Source organism: Anastrepha ludens, chromosome 4 (assembly GCF_028408465.1).
Source record: "Anastrepha ludens isolate Willacy chromosome 4, idAnaLude1.1, whole genome shotgun sequence".
NCBI lineage: Eukaryota > Metazoa > Arthropoda > Insecta > Diptera > Tephritidae > Anastrepha > Anastrepha ludens.
Window position 1 is genome coordinate 35,384,116 of NC_071500.1, and position 15,617 is coordinate 35,399,732.

Consider the following 15,617-nt stretch of genomic DNA (forward strand, 5'->3'; position numbering starts at 1 on the left):
TACGCAGTGCAGTTGCAGCACTCGCTTACAAGCTAAATTTAACCATTAAGGACGTTTGCAGAAAATGTAATGAGCCGAGTACAAGGGAAATCTTGGAGCCTCTTCTAAGATACTGTGCTCCCTCTGGGCTCTCTCGAAAACTAGACTATGCTACCTGGTTGCTTACAGCTTTGAAAGGCTAGAATCTATACCTGAACTAGAGCTCGAGCGACTCCTAAAACTCGCGAACAGTACGCGCATCTTAAGTGATGCATATTTTCGCTAAATAGGACTCTGAGCTATGGACCAAAATGATCTCTGCGTGGCTTCGGCCAGCTAGTATAACCTAACCTAACCTAGGGATAACGAGCAGAGAAATGGCGAAGAGAAGGCGCCCAATGATTATTTATCAATTGCTTCCCAACTTAATATCAAACAAAAATGTTTATTGGGCAAAGTCAAAGACTTATATACTTGTACATATATATGTATATACATATCTATTTAAAAGTGGATTGTCTTATTCACATTACATTTATTATTCAATTTAAATTCATTTTCATGCAAATTCTTGAGGCATTCAAATGGAAATTTCGTATTAATTTTTATTCGTTACCCAAGCTTCTATATTTTTTTAATATTTTATTTCTAGGTTCATAAATATAGGTATTAGCAGCTATGCTTGAGCAGGTTCATCTTACTGTATGTATGTATGTATATGAGTCTCGATTTAGTCATGGTTTAGTGGAGGTTTGGTTTCAAAAGCCGGTTACTTAGTGCAGTGTTCCTTGAAGTTGTTTTTTTTTTTTTTTTTTGTATGTGTTCATCCTGTTAACTACATACGAACTCGTAACGGGTTAAATGGAATTAGCAATACGCACGTGCAAATATGATGAATTGTTTTTACAAATTGGCCGGCACTATGACGGCTCACTTTTATACACCTAAAGCTGCCTTTGCCTATATGGCATGAAGAAATTTGAGATGTTATTCAGAGATAGAGAGAGCGAGAAATAAAATACCAGTATAAAAAGTAAGCACGCATTTAAGGATGTGATCAAACCCGTTTTGTGTTTTTTGTACGATGATACTCTAAGATTATTTTAAATATTGGGTACAATTTGGCAACTAATGTTTCTTTCCGCTGATTAAACTAGACCAAACGTCCAGCAGACTATATTTGGTAGCTGAAAAAACCAATTCTATTGTGAATCCATAAAAATCGACTTTTTGTAAATTGAAATCGGCGATATCAACTGAGACGATAGTTGGCTACACATAGCTTCCCACATAATCAGTCTTTTGCCAAGCAAGATATTGAGCCGAAAAGCGACAAAATAGTTTTGAAAAATTAATTTGGAAGGTTGGGATATCCAGGAGCATCCTAGACAGGAATTTGAATGAAATTTCACTTTTTAATAAACCAAAAGTCATTAAACATTTTGAACGAGGTTTTCTATGGCATTTTTAAAAACCAATGACCAACCACTTACATACCTAGAAGTGGGCGATGATCGCTAGTTTTTCAAAAATCCTACAACGGTTGTTTTTTAAGAGCTTGAGAACTCAAAATGATAATACAAAAACAGAAATATTGTTCGAATTAATTTTTTTTATTATAACTTGGCAGATAATTTCATGGCATTAATTTATTGAATATGCCCACCGCGGCTACGAATGGCCCTTTCGATCAATCCAATTTTAGTCAAAGTTTTCCAATAAATCTGGCCGTATGGCGCCAATGGGGGCAATAAATCGATTGTTAAGCGCGCTGTATGGCAAGTCTTGTTGAAACCAAATGCCATCGATGGACTTACTTTCTGGGCCCAAAAGAAAGCTAATTATGGTGCCTACAAACTTAATTCTTCTATGTATACGACAGCGAAATATGGGAAATTGTGCTAAACTGCAAAGCCAAGCGCAAAGCTCTGGAGACTGTGCAATGAAGAGCGGCACTGGTGTCCCGGAACGGAGATGCCAAACCATGCTGTGGCGGCAAAGCCGGCAGATTGGCGACATGGCGGTGAGCAACATAATCAGAACGCTCGCTCGAACGCAAGGACAGCTGGAACGCGGCAAAGATATACTTTGACAACATACTACGAAAAAAATTGACCTCGACACGGTACAACAAAACGAAGCCGCACAGATAGAGACACAAGAAGGATGTAGCATGAAAGTTGGCTACAAATACAGTGGACCCAGACGTGGGTGAAAAGAATTGGTCCTTTATGGATACCGCTCTAAGCCCTCCCGAAGTAATGCAGAAAGAAGTACCAGGAAGAGTGAGGAGGGATTGTTTTAGTGGCATTTTGAACCCTACCGCATCCACCAAAACAAAACAAAAAAAAACGTCATCGATTTTTAGCTGATTAATTTTTGGAAAAAAAATACACTCAGCATGGCTCGATATCGCTGACCATTCATCATAACAGCAGCGTGTGCCGAAAAAAATAAGTCAGTTCTTATTGCTTACTGCTTGGTACCGCAAATGCTCGATGAACTTCGCGAACAGATTTATTTTTATTTTTTTCAACGAAAATTTCCACAATTGTAAAACGTTGTTCTGGCGTTAAACAATTTATAATGACTTACCAAATCATACTAAATAGTGATGTCAAACTATGGTTTGATATCGAAAGTTTTCATGCAGCTAAAAACAAAAGCATCTGATTTTAACGCTTTTCGAATACGAAAATTTTCCTCTTAACTAATTATAAAAAAACAAAATTTCCGACGACATCCGCTATAGCCAAATGAGTTTCTGTGTTACTATTATTCTGTTGGTCTTGGATTGGAGGTCTATTGTAAACATGAAGTATTAAACTATAGAAGAAATTGTTCCAAACAGCGGCTATTCCTATAAGAAATCTCCAAGTGTAATTTTGCCATGAAAAAAGGGTCCCATAAAAGGCATCGGATCCCTTCATTTTTTGGGAAACCGGGGGAAAACTAAAAATTTGAAAAGAAGCTCAACTTAAAATCTAGTAATATACTTTAAAAATAGAAATATGATCCACACTTATGCTCCATAGCAGTCCGCTAGTGTAATATTGTGAATTTAGAACCTTTGAAAATTTTGGTTCCATAGAACTCATTTAATATGACAACCAAGTTTATATTAAGAGCTTTAGACATGTGACATTTCAATGAAATATGGGAATTTATACGAAAATTATGGGCACCATAGTTGGATCTTTCCACTCGTCGATTCGGTTATGTGACGAAGGTTATAACAGCCTAGAGCGCACGGGTATACTCGTACACATTTCAAATAGAAAATATGCATTTTAAAGCTGCTGAGTGTATTAGATTGCACGCTCATTTCTATACTTATTTATTTCTGAAAATTTGATAATATTAATAATTCATTAGCGCCATTTTCGTTTTCGACATTTTTATTTGTTATTATTCGCTTTTCTCGTTATTGACATGATTAATCTATAAGGTTGGTCTTAAAAAGTAGCAGTGATTTAACGCTTATACTCGTATTTCTTGGGCAACCAAAAAATTAGTCATATCAAGCATTTATTTAGCTGTTTGTTATTGAGCTATAGAAAAGTTAAAAAAAGAGTAAAATAGGAATTAAAAAATAGGAAAGTGGGTGAATTTACGAGTATATTCTTGTAATGTATATTAGTCTGGTTCAGATTTGTGGGACAAGTTTTTCGTTAGAGAGTTTCAGTTATCAGTCGTGTGCCGAAATTAATTTTTAGTGTGTCATTTTTTTCACTTTCTACATGAATTGAAATGAAATGCTACCTTTTTAAGAGTTAAAAAAAAATCAGAAAATATTGACTTCTTAGTGTTTTTAGTTAAAGTGACCCAGCCTAATCAAATTTGGAAAAATGAACAAAGTTTTACACAGCTATTAATAAACATCATAAACCAAAGATTTTAGTTTTTATGTTTTTGTGTTCAATTTATTGTCAAGGAAATAAACAATAAATATGAAGAAGATTAGGCTATCCATGAGAGGACCCACTTGAACGAAAATACAGGGTGCACCATCTTTTATGCCGGTATGAAAACATTGAATAACTTTGAAAAAAAAAACTGATTTGTATAAGTGAGGTATTTTTATTTGCTTTGGTTATTTACAATTTATTAAAACTATTTTTTGAATACAATATCAATCAAGTGGCCACCTTTATTAGCAATCACAAACTGCGATCTTTTTTCTGCGTTTGTCATCACCTTGTCAAGCATTTCGGGTTTTATAGCGTCGATTTCGGCACGAATGTTTGCCTTAAGCTGGTCAATAGTCTGCGGCTTGTTGGCCTAAACCTTACTTTTCAGATAACCTCACAAAAAGAAGTCCGAAGGGGTTAAGTCAGGATATCTGGGGGGCCAGTCGATGTCGCCTCTTTATGACACTAGACATCGCGGGAATTTTCGTTGCAGAAATTCAATTGTTGCATTCGCAGTGTGGCATAGCGCACCGTCTTGTTGAAACCTGTAACCGTTTCAACCTTTCTCACGCATTTGCTGCAGACATAATGAGCCAGCATCCATCGAAATCTGTTTTCATTGACCGTTTCGTGGATCTTGTGTGGATTCTCAGTTCCCCAAATGCGGCAATTTAGTTTATTCACGCTGCCAGAGAGGTTAAATGTGCCTCGTCAGTCATTAAAATTTGCTTCTAGAAATTGGCTTCAGTGCCAACCATTCGAGCAACTGTTTGGCCGTATTCCAAGCGACGTGAATGGTCTGTCGGCAATATTCTTTGTGTCAATTGCACTTTTTATGGAAACAAATGTAAATCATCATTTAAATACGTCGCATTGTGGTTTCACTGATGCCAAAATGCTGAGCGCGATAACGAGACGACACTGTTCCTGGGCAACGCTCTCCCTCACTGCTTCAACAAGTTCATTTGAACATTTCGGTCGTTGGTGAACGGCATGTTGACGATCTCCTACTGTCCCGTGCTCAAAAAAATTCGTCACCAAACGACGAATAGTATTGTCCGACGGTGCCTGTTTGTCGTGATACTTTTTGTGATATGCGCGATGAGTTATTTCTTAACTATTTTCGATGTATAGCGTCACTATTTCAGCGCGTTGTGTCGATGTAAAGCGATCCATGGTTGAAATTGTACTGAATTGTCGTTTCGAAAACATGTCTGTTGAAGTCTATCGGTTGGTAAATGACAAAGTTATATATCGTTTACATATCGATATAAAAGATGACGCACCCTGTACAAAATTTCGTACTTTGTTATATATAGTAGAGAATAAAAAATTGTCCATTGCGAGAATGAAGGGCGAAACACAGGAAAAAAGAGAAAGGAAAGAAAGACTGAGTACTACTTATAGTCGCGTGAACTGCTTCATACTACTGATGAAAATCATCTATTGTGTAGTATCTAAACCGGCTACATACGCAGATGTAGCAAAAAAATTAGAATCAAGATGTGTAGTGTCCTCCAGACGCTTGCTGCAGAAACTACTTGAAGCAATACCAATTCTCTTCGCGCGAATGCCTAATGGAGCATTTCCGCAAAGTGCACCCACAAAATTCGAGTGCTGTGGTTTATTTAGCAACCTCTAACACTTTAGTTACCTCCAGCACCTTTTACAAAATTAACATACGATGAGGCACCTCTTAACATATGATGAGACAAATAATATTTTCCACCCTTATTTCCAGGAGGAGTCACACAGGGATAAGTGCTGGCCCACTTCTCTGGAACATGATGTACGATGAAATCTAGCATCTCAAACAACCTCTGAAACCCAAATCATAGTGTTCGCTGATGATATATTATTACAATCGTGGTCGTTGGTAAATTCTTTAACCAGGCTGAAGCAATTCGCAATCAAGCGAGCGAAATCACAAAAGATTGGCTGCTGCGCAATAGTGGTTTGTGCCTGGCATACCATAAAATGGCAGCACTTCGTATCAGTAGTAGGAAAATATTTGAGCAATGACTGTCCGCAGGCTGAGCTTTAAGCAGCACCTAACATACGCCAGTGGTAAAGAGCAGCGAAGGCTGTAACTGCATTAACGCGGTTTATGAAGAATACGAGAGGTTCTAAGCAGGCTTTTAGAAATTTGCTTAGCAGTGTGGTATCATCTATCTTGCTATATGTTCTACCGACCTGGGTCGATGCAGTGAACTACAGCTCCTACATGAAAGGCATTAAATCGGTATACCTGGTATGTGTCCTCAGGGTATGCTGCGTATTCTGCACCGCATCGGATAATGCTGTATTAGTCATCGCGGGTATGCTACCAGTTAAGCTGACTGTACTCGAATTCGCTGTGATAAAAATACACCAAGCGGACCAAGCAGAGCTCACCAACAAAAAAGACTAAACGGGAGCGAAGCATCCGTACGTGGTAGGAGGAGTGCAAGAACTCTATGAAAGGACGATGGATCTAACGATTGATTCCGAATATCTCCAAATGGCTACATCGAAAACATGGACAGATCTTCTACTTGAGCCAAATACTTAGTGGGCATGGATGCTTTAAATCTTATCTGCATAAACTTAAGCATGAGGACGACCTGTACTGCACTTTTTGTGATAACTTTGTTGAAGATTCGGAGCATGTTTTCTTTATCTTAAGGTTGTAAAGACAATAATGGTGGATGTTATGCTTGACTCCGAAGAATATTAGTCCGGCGTCAGTAATATAGCAAAAATAGTAATTACCAAACTGCGATGCGTTGAACAACAGCGCAGATCTTCATGAAGAGGCAATAGCCGCTTCCCCTCTCGTAAAGTAATCTTAATAGTTTTCCCGTCAAAGGGAAACGGAGCTGGGACGAATTTTTAGTGGGTGAGTCGAAAGACAATTTTAGCACTTTTTCGCATGCTTTTTGTCATCTACATAAAAACCTCTTATTTCTGGCAAAACATTTCTGCAGGACCAAATGCGGTTTAAAAAGGTCTACCAAATACGATTTAATTTTTATTGTAATAAAAGCCTTATGCTACTCCCAAGGGATACGTTAATCAGCACACAATGAACTTCAATCAAAGCTGAACATACGCGGCAAGTTATATTTTTCCAAAGGAAGTATAAAGAAAAAATGGGTATTTTCGATGCGCTACACAGAAAAACTTAGGAACTAACTCCATATCAAAAGTATTACGTGTGTACCAGGTTTCTTTACGATATCTCAATTTTTACGCATGCGATTAAATCGATTCCTCTTCATATCTTTTTGTCTACCAAATTCCTACATTTATACGATGGTTCACGCCAATGCACAGGTTAATCACTGTTTACCTGTTAAGAATAATTTTAATGCATTTCCTCAAAATTCTAGACACAAGTGTGTAAGTGTGAATATGTGTGAGTCAGACTCACCTTTCCATTGTGGGAGCTCAATTTCCGATAATAAATAAATGCACTTTATTTTTTGTCTGTCACAAATAAATAAAAAATAAGAAAAAACACATTTCTGTAGGTTTTGGCATTTCAATAAAATAAATATTCGTTCAGTCTTTTCACGCAACGCAAATTTTTGTTTGATTTTCATTAATTAAAAAAAAGCTTTGATGCCAAAGGTATAATACTAACTTCCTGTTAGTAGGGTAGACATGCATGTAAATATGTTTGTATATATGTATGTGCATAGAATTAAAGCTACTTGGCTTCTGTGTGTGTAAGAAATTAATAAAAGAATTTGACTTCAAAATTTAACAAATGACCAATAATCGATTCGAGTTTGTTTATCTTATTGAATGATTTTAAGTGGCTATATCTACGTGAGCCTTAAAGCAATAGTGGCACCATATTTGTTAAATGTGCGATTCATAAATCATTATTTGCATTGATTCCAAATTATGCCGCCAGATCTTTCAATTTCGATTTCAGTGGCGTAAAATGAAAGATAAATGAAAAGAAAAAACTATTCGTACATACATATGGGCTCATGTGTAGATTGAACTTAGATAAGCTGGTTGTTGATAGGAGCGCGACAGGTGGCTTAAAAACTATTTGTTTAGGGCTTTACGTGTTATTTTCTAGTAAAACAATTTATAAATGGTAAAAAAATGAATATAAATGACAAAACTGTAATTTTTTTAAATGTTTGTTGCGCTTTATTTACTAAGCATGAGAATAGTTGTGAGCTTGAAAAAATGATTGAATTTGCTTTCTGTGTTTCTGTTCACAATGTAAATGTTAAACTCATTTTTTTATTGATAAAAGTGCGCTGGACACTTGAAAAAATAATATATAAAAATAATTTCGATATGAACTGTCAGGAATGTTATAGTTATTTAACATACATACTTCAATATAATGAAAAATTTTTAAATTAAATAGGAAGTGTCGTGAAATATAAATCTATAGCATAAGAATCAATTTAAACTACATACTATTGTGGGCAAAAAGTAAGGTGAATTTATTTGTCAAAGTTCGCGGGATTAAAATTTCGCTCTAGTTATTTTTTTCATGAGTTGGCAGCATTGTTAATAACATCTGGGCCAACTTTCATGTGAATAGCGCCCTTTACACGATCACACTGTGTGACAAACATGGTGTGATGAAAAAAAAAATTGCTTTCGTTTAAACGGTCACACATGTTGTCATACTTCATTTCTCTGTTATTTGTGAACAAAGCAACATGGCACGCGCATTGGTTGCAGCACTTGTATTTGACATTTTAGAAGAAGACGAAATAGAACAAAAAAAAAAGAAAAAAAGACAGAGAAAAACTTGGGTAAAGGAATGGCGATCAAGAAGACCAGTTTTTTCACATATAAGTTTATTAAAGGAACTTGAACAGTCCAGCCCGGCGGACTACAAAAATTTTCTCCGAATGGATCCTTCTGTATATAAGGAACTTTTGGAAAAAGTAACACCTTATATAGAAAAACAAAACACTCTTATGCGAGACGCAATTTCGCCTGATGAACGTCTCTCTGTAACATTGAGGTATTTGGCAACTGGAGAGAGCTATGAAAGTTTGAAATTCCAGTCGTATATTTCAACTGCAAGTTTAAGCAACATAATTATTGAGACATTTGAAGCGTTGATTAAAGTTCTTAAAGATTTTATTTCAGTAAGTATATTGCATGAAAATTGACATAACAAAAATAAAATAGTTCTTGAAATCATTAAAAAATAAAAATAAAAGTTTGCTTAAGAATATTCAGAGTCGTTTAGCAAGTCCGAAAATGCCCGATATTCTGTGTTGTTTCCGTATTGTTGAGTATTTATGGTTTCCTGTGGTTGTATATTGATGCTGGAAATTTGTTGATATTGCTGTGGCTGAACTGTGCTATGAAATCTGGTGTACTGAACTTGAGATGCAGGAGTAGATATCAATTGCGTTGGACTCGAAAGTGGGGGAGAAATTATGTATTCCGGACTATTTTTCACTGTTCTTGCAACAAAACATGTGGACGAGTTGTCGCTATAAGAAAAAGGTGTTGATGAACGATTTTGCATTGTTCGCTTATCAAAACATGTGGACGAGTTGTCGCTATAAGAAAGAGGTCTTGATGAACATCTTGTGTTTGGTACGTTGAACAATTGATGGGAGTTTTCGTTCAACTGACCCAAAGCTCCTTGGTACAACACCTCCATAATGGTTTTATTCGCAAATAATTGTTGAGTAGGGTCAAGTTTCCTGAAGAGGACTTCCTAAGTCGAACTGAAGGTACTCGCATCGTCATTGGGCCGCATCGAATCTTCTAAAGCTTTGACTGCTTTCTTAAGCAACTCTTGTTTTTCTTTTTTACCAAATTCTGTTTTGGTTTTTTTTGCGCCAGGTGCATTCTAAAAATAATAAATAAAAATAAAAACTATTATCTTTTCAGTTACCGAAAAGTGAAGAAGAATGGAAAACGATAGCTTCTGAATTTTATGAACTGTGGAATTTCCCGAATTGCCTTGGCGCTGTCGATGGAAAACATGTAAACATTACGAAACCACCGCACTCTGGAGCATACTATTTCAACTATTAGAAGACTTACAGTATTGTTTTGATGGCCATAGTCAAGGCAAAATATCAATTTATAATGGTTGAAGCTGGAGCAAACGGAAGAGTGTCTGATGGTGGTGTTTTGGGAAATACGACATTTTCGGCTATGTATAATGACGGAAAATTGAAAATACCTCCCCCAACAAAGCCGCCTGGTTTTGAAAAAGAGCTGCCGTTTGTTTTTGTGACGCTTTTGCACAAAATGAACATTTTATAAAACCCTATAGCCAAAGTGGTCTAACTCGGCATCAACAACAATATAACTATCGTCTGTCACGGGCAAGAAGGGTGGTTGAAAACGCGTTTGGAATTATATCTTCCAGATTCAGAATACTGCTGACTACAATACATTTATCTCCCAAAAATGCATCAAAAATGGTTTTAGCAATTTGCTATTTACATAACTTTTTAAGCACAAAAAGTACTGAATCTTATCTTCGAATGATAAATGATATATGTAGGTGAAAGGTCGGAACCTGCTTTGATGCAAATAGAAAAAACCAAAAATCGGAATAGTACTACCAACGCCAAGGAAATTCGAAACTCATTTTGTGAATACTTTAATGGTGTCGGATCAATGGAATTTCAAATTTCTTTTTATAAATAAAAATATATGCATAAATAAATAAAAATGTCCTGTTCTTTTTACTTACGTCTTCGAAAGTAGTGTCCTCATGTTCTTCATTTTCTATTGATGACAAACCAGTCATCTGTGTTTCTTGTTCTTCCAAAAATGATAGATCATCAAAGTACCACAAAGATGACACATATACGTCATCAACTCCTGCTCCAGATTTCTCACTTCGCTTTAATTTTTTTAGTTCGCGTCGATAACATCAGCGAATTGAGTTTATTTTATATTTTAAACTTTCCACAGTTGCTTTTGGATCTATCTCCTTATATTTTTCTAGAAGTGTTTCATAGGCAGCATTCTTTTTTATTTTATTTTTGTATTCTTCGCTTTTAATTTTCCAGATTTCTGGATAGCTTCGATATACTTCGAAGAACTCCTTCCAAATTTCTTTGTTTGCCCGCGATGCCATTACTCTCCAATTTTTGCGTATCGACTGAAAAAATACACTACGTGCATGATGCAAGCGTTTACACTATCACACATGTGTGTCACACCATCATGTTTTCTAAAATTTTAGAAAACAATCACACATGTGTGACACACACGAATTTCTTATGTTTACACGCTCACACTTCTCATCACACCGCAAATATTTGTCACACAGTGTGATCGTGTAAAGGGCGCTAATGTCATTATCAGTAATATATTTACGCTTGTGTTTACCAAACGACCAAGAGTGCATTTTTCGATTTTTACAATGCCTGATTTGATTGAGCAGAGAAGTGCCATAAAATTTTGTTTGCGGAATGAAATTTCGGCTGCGGAAACGTTTAGCATGCAGAAGGCATTTGGTGATACGACCATGTCGCAGAAAAATGTTTATAAGTGGTACAAAGACTTCAAAGAGGGTCGAGAACGTGTTGAAGACTTGGAGCGCTCCGGACGACCATCGACGTCAACAGATGACCAACACGTCAATAAAGTGAAGGAGTTAGTGCTCAAAAATCGTCGGTTGACTGTTAAAGACCTTACTAATATGATCGGAATATCAGAAGGATCTGTGAAAACCATTTTGAATGACCATTTGGGCCTACGAAAAGTCAAATCTCGTTTGGTACCGAAAACTCTCAATTTCTTGGAAAAAAGTCGTCGCGTTGATGTGTGTGAAACAATGCTTTCAGACTATCAGGACAAGCTCAAATGTATCATTACGGAAGATGAGTCTTGGATTTATGCTTACGACCCTGAAACAACCGACCAATCAAGCGAATATCATGCTAAAGGCGAGGCCAGACCGAAAAGAGCACGTCAAAGTCGTTCAAAAATAAAGGTCATGATGACAGTTTTTTTCGATTTTCATGGTGTGGTGCACTATGAATTCCTTCCACCTAGCCAAACTGTTGAAAAGGAATATTATTTGAGCGTTATGCGTCGTTTACGTGAAGCAATTCGTCTAAAAAGACCAGAATTATGGCCCAACATGGCCTCTTGGTTTTTGCATCACGATAATGCACCGTCTCACACTGCACTGTTCTTCATGACCATTTCGCCAAAAATTCCACGCATATCGTTCCGCAACCACCGTATTCGCCTGATTTGGCTCCGTGTGACTTCTGGCTATTCTCAAAACTCAAGAGACACTCCGGGGATCGCGTTTCGAGTCGATGGAGGAGATAAAAGCTGAATCGAAAATTTGCTGATGGCTATACCGGAAATGGACTATTTGGCATGTTTCGGGGATTGGAAAAATCGTTGGCATAAGTGTATTTCATCGAGAGGGGATTATTTTGAAGAGGATGAAATTGATTTACAAGAATAAATAAAGATTTTTCATTTTACAATCAAATTCACCTTACATATGTATGTACCCCTTTAAATGCATACAAGGTGGCGTAAAATGAATCACCCTATCGGAAGATTTATAATTTTTACCAATTTAACTCTTGTTAACTAGACAGCTGCAGTTTACAAGTAGGCAAGCAATGGAGCACGTAAAGGTCAAAGGTCAAAATAAAGATTTCCATCACACAAAAGATTTTTTTATTTAATAAAAAAAACTCTACAAAAACAAAATTGAATGATTAATTTTGCGCAGTCTTGTGTATGCGACTTAATTAAATTCATTTGTGTAAGATTTTATCCATAAGAAAGTACATTTAACTCTTTACCGTATATGAGCTCATATCTGGTATTGCAGTTTTATTCAATTTGTTTCCCAAATTAAATATTCTAAAATAATTACATTTAATTCAGCAAATATATATTGAGCAATAATAAAACGCAAAAAAATAGTCAATGATTTTATGACATTTCGTAATAACCTCACTTTTGTGCAATGGGGTGAAAAAGCATAATTGAAGTGCGTGTGACTCATTTTCGAAAAACGATAACAGAGTAAAATGTAAGTACTTTTTGACAAAAAAAATTTAAGTTTAAATTTAAGTAAAAATAAGTTTTCGCCCTCGTAAAAGAGGCGTCGCTGCTGATACTATTTTTGTATTCGCTCTAGTAATATACTGGTGATTTGAAGGTGTATATGTGAGGTGTTACAGTAAGTGAGGACTTACAGCAATCATGCTCCATCAAATACAACTTGTAAATAGTGGTTTCGACGCTTCCAAAGTGGCAAAGGCAATTTCGACGTGAGTGATAAAGATCGCGAAAGGGCACCGAAAAAATTCGAAGATACTCAACTACAACAATTATTGATGATATGATATAGAGTTGGATGTTGACAGATCAACCGTCAATCAATCAATTGAAGGAGAGGGATGACGAGAGACGTTTGGTGACGAGTGAGATGCTTCTTGAACGGCAGAAAAGAAAGGGTCTTCTGCATCGCATCGCCACTGGCGATGAAAAATTGACCTATTATGATAAGCCTACGCGTCGAAAGTGTTGGAGTCTGCTAGGTGAACCAGACCCATCGACAGCGAATAAAAATATTCATGCTTTAAAGGCTATGTTGTGCATCTGGTGGGATCAGAAGGGTTGTTACCAACTGCAGCTAATGCGTTTAAATCGAGCTTTCAAAGAACATCCGGCGGAATGGGACGGTAGACATGACAAACTGATTTTGCTGCATGACAACGCCAAGCCACACGTTGCTAGGTTAGGTTGTAATGGTTGACCAGAGACTGGGCCCACTTGGACGAAAGAAGTTTGGTTCATCCTTTGTGATACCATTGCAAGAGGGGAAAAGAGGGAAAGGGAAAAAAACTATAGGACGAAAAGGAGAGGGGTGAGGAGGGTTGACTATTTGTGGACTATGAACGGTGACTAATTTGCGGTTGTGTTAGCTGTTTTATGCTGCTGATGAAGTTCATCAGATTTTTTATATCAAGACCTGCTATATCAGCAGGCGCAGAAAAGAAGTGAGAACCAAGATGCTTAAATCTTAGTCCCGCGAGAGCGGGGCAGCTAAGAGCAGGTGCTGAGATGATTCCCCCTGATCCTTCATAAAGCTGACGTAAAAAGGACCCGCTGTAATTTCGAGTCTCACACCATGTACACCCCGCGGATAGTGCCCCATGAGGGCACCGTTGCTAAGTCGGTCCAGAAATGTTTAGAGGGACGATCAACGCAGTCAGCCCTTATTGGAGAGCGGTTCACTTCTTACGAAAGCATCGAATTTTTCGACAACGGAATCCGTATGATGCCTGAAATATGAAGTGAAGTTGTAGCTACTAATGGCAGAAATGAAGGAAACTTTTTCCCATACCCAATATATAAAACTTGTTCATTATTTTTCTTTCAAGACATTTTTTGTATTTTTTTTTTTGTCCGGACAACTAGCAAGTGCAGCACTCAGATATAATTAAATCCATTGTACTGCACTCGGGGTTCCTTTTTAATTTTCTTTAAATCTACCCGAAGAAATCTGAGTAGATCTTGTGGTGCCAAGGAGCCAAGATGGTCGCTTCTTAACACAACAGTGCCAAAGACCTCAAGCCTGATTCGAGCGAAGGCGGGGCAGACGCACTGAAAGTGGTCCGCCGTCTCATCCTCCTCTCCACATGCTGGACAAAGTGCACTGTCTGAGATGCCCACCTTTTCCATGTGCTTTGCCCGTAGAAAGCGGCCCGCTATCAGTCGACAGAAGGAATTGCGACAGTCGATCGGACATGATAGGTAACATCAGTCTGCCAAGCTCGATTGTGGGTTAGAGTAACCCGTTTGCTAACCGTGGCTTTGATGGCTGCCGAAGCGAGTGGTAGAACGTGCTCCGGGCCAAAAAAGTTGGTCTCAGAGACAACTGCTACTTTATAAAGTTATTTCTATCGTTAAACTTTTTTTTTCAAGGCTTTATTAATTCATGCAGAAAAGGATTAAAAAATTTTAATTGTTTTGCTGTAAGTCTTCAGTTCTACTTTTTCAAGAAAATGGTCGGGTTTTTACAATTGTTGTCCTCTATTCGTAAATTAAGGCAGAACAACCCTAGTGCGTGCCGATATGTCACAGAACAACAGCTGTTAGGCATACATCTTTTAGTGCACATAAGTTTGTATTAAACTCACATACAGCCAATCAGTTTTAACGATATACAAATTTATTTATCTGCTACTTAAACTTACATCTGTATGTACATATGATACACACACACCCGCGTTGAAGTGGTTCACGAAGGAATGCAAACAAGTCCGATCTATTAATATTTTCTTAAATAGGCTGAAAATGGTGTGGAGATCTTCAAATTGGCAGTTGTACACATACCCACACAAGCATGGATGTGCATTAAAACAAAAAAGTGTGCTACATTCCTCAAGTGGGTGTGGACGTTGCAAACGTTTAAATACACTGGAGCCACTTCATTGTGGGTGTCGACCATTATCATTAATTTACTGCCACTTTTCATTAGTTTTTGCTGTATTTGCTTATGAACATGCCTGCTTGCGTGAATGCAAAGGATCTCTTAATAGCTAAGCGCTTTTGGTTTTGCTTTGTTTTGTTTTTGCTCTTTTGCTTGTTTTGATAATTCAACTTGCACGTCCAAATTTACACAAAGAAACATTTGGATGGGGAACACTTTGTTCATGATAAAGGATGTATGGGGAAGAGAGAGAGGTTTTTGTTTCCCGTACTGACGACACGTTTTGTACTTCTTATTCGTATTGT

At 37.2% G+C, this 15,617-nt stretch overlaps 2 protein-coding genes across 7 annotated transcripts in view; one reads left to right on the plus strand and one right to left on the minus strand.

The window, feature by feature from the left end:
• LOC128861629 (uncharacterized) overlaps positions 1–15,617 on the minus strand; it is a 162,045-nt gene that overhangs the window by 25,779 nt on the left and 120,649 nt on the right. The gene's annotated exons all lie outside the window — the stretch shown is intronic.
• LOC128861631 (putative nuclease HARBI1) lies at positions 8,451–11,143 on the plus strand. Its single transcript, XM_054099913.1, has 2 exons — positions 8,451–9,004; positions 9,765–11,143. The coding sequence occupies exons 1-2, from the start codon at positions 8,567–8,569 to the stop codon at positions 9,909–9,911; spliced, it is 585 nt and encodes a 194-aa protein (XP_053955888.1). The 5' UTR covers positions 8,451–8,566; the 3' UTR covers positions 9,912–11,143.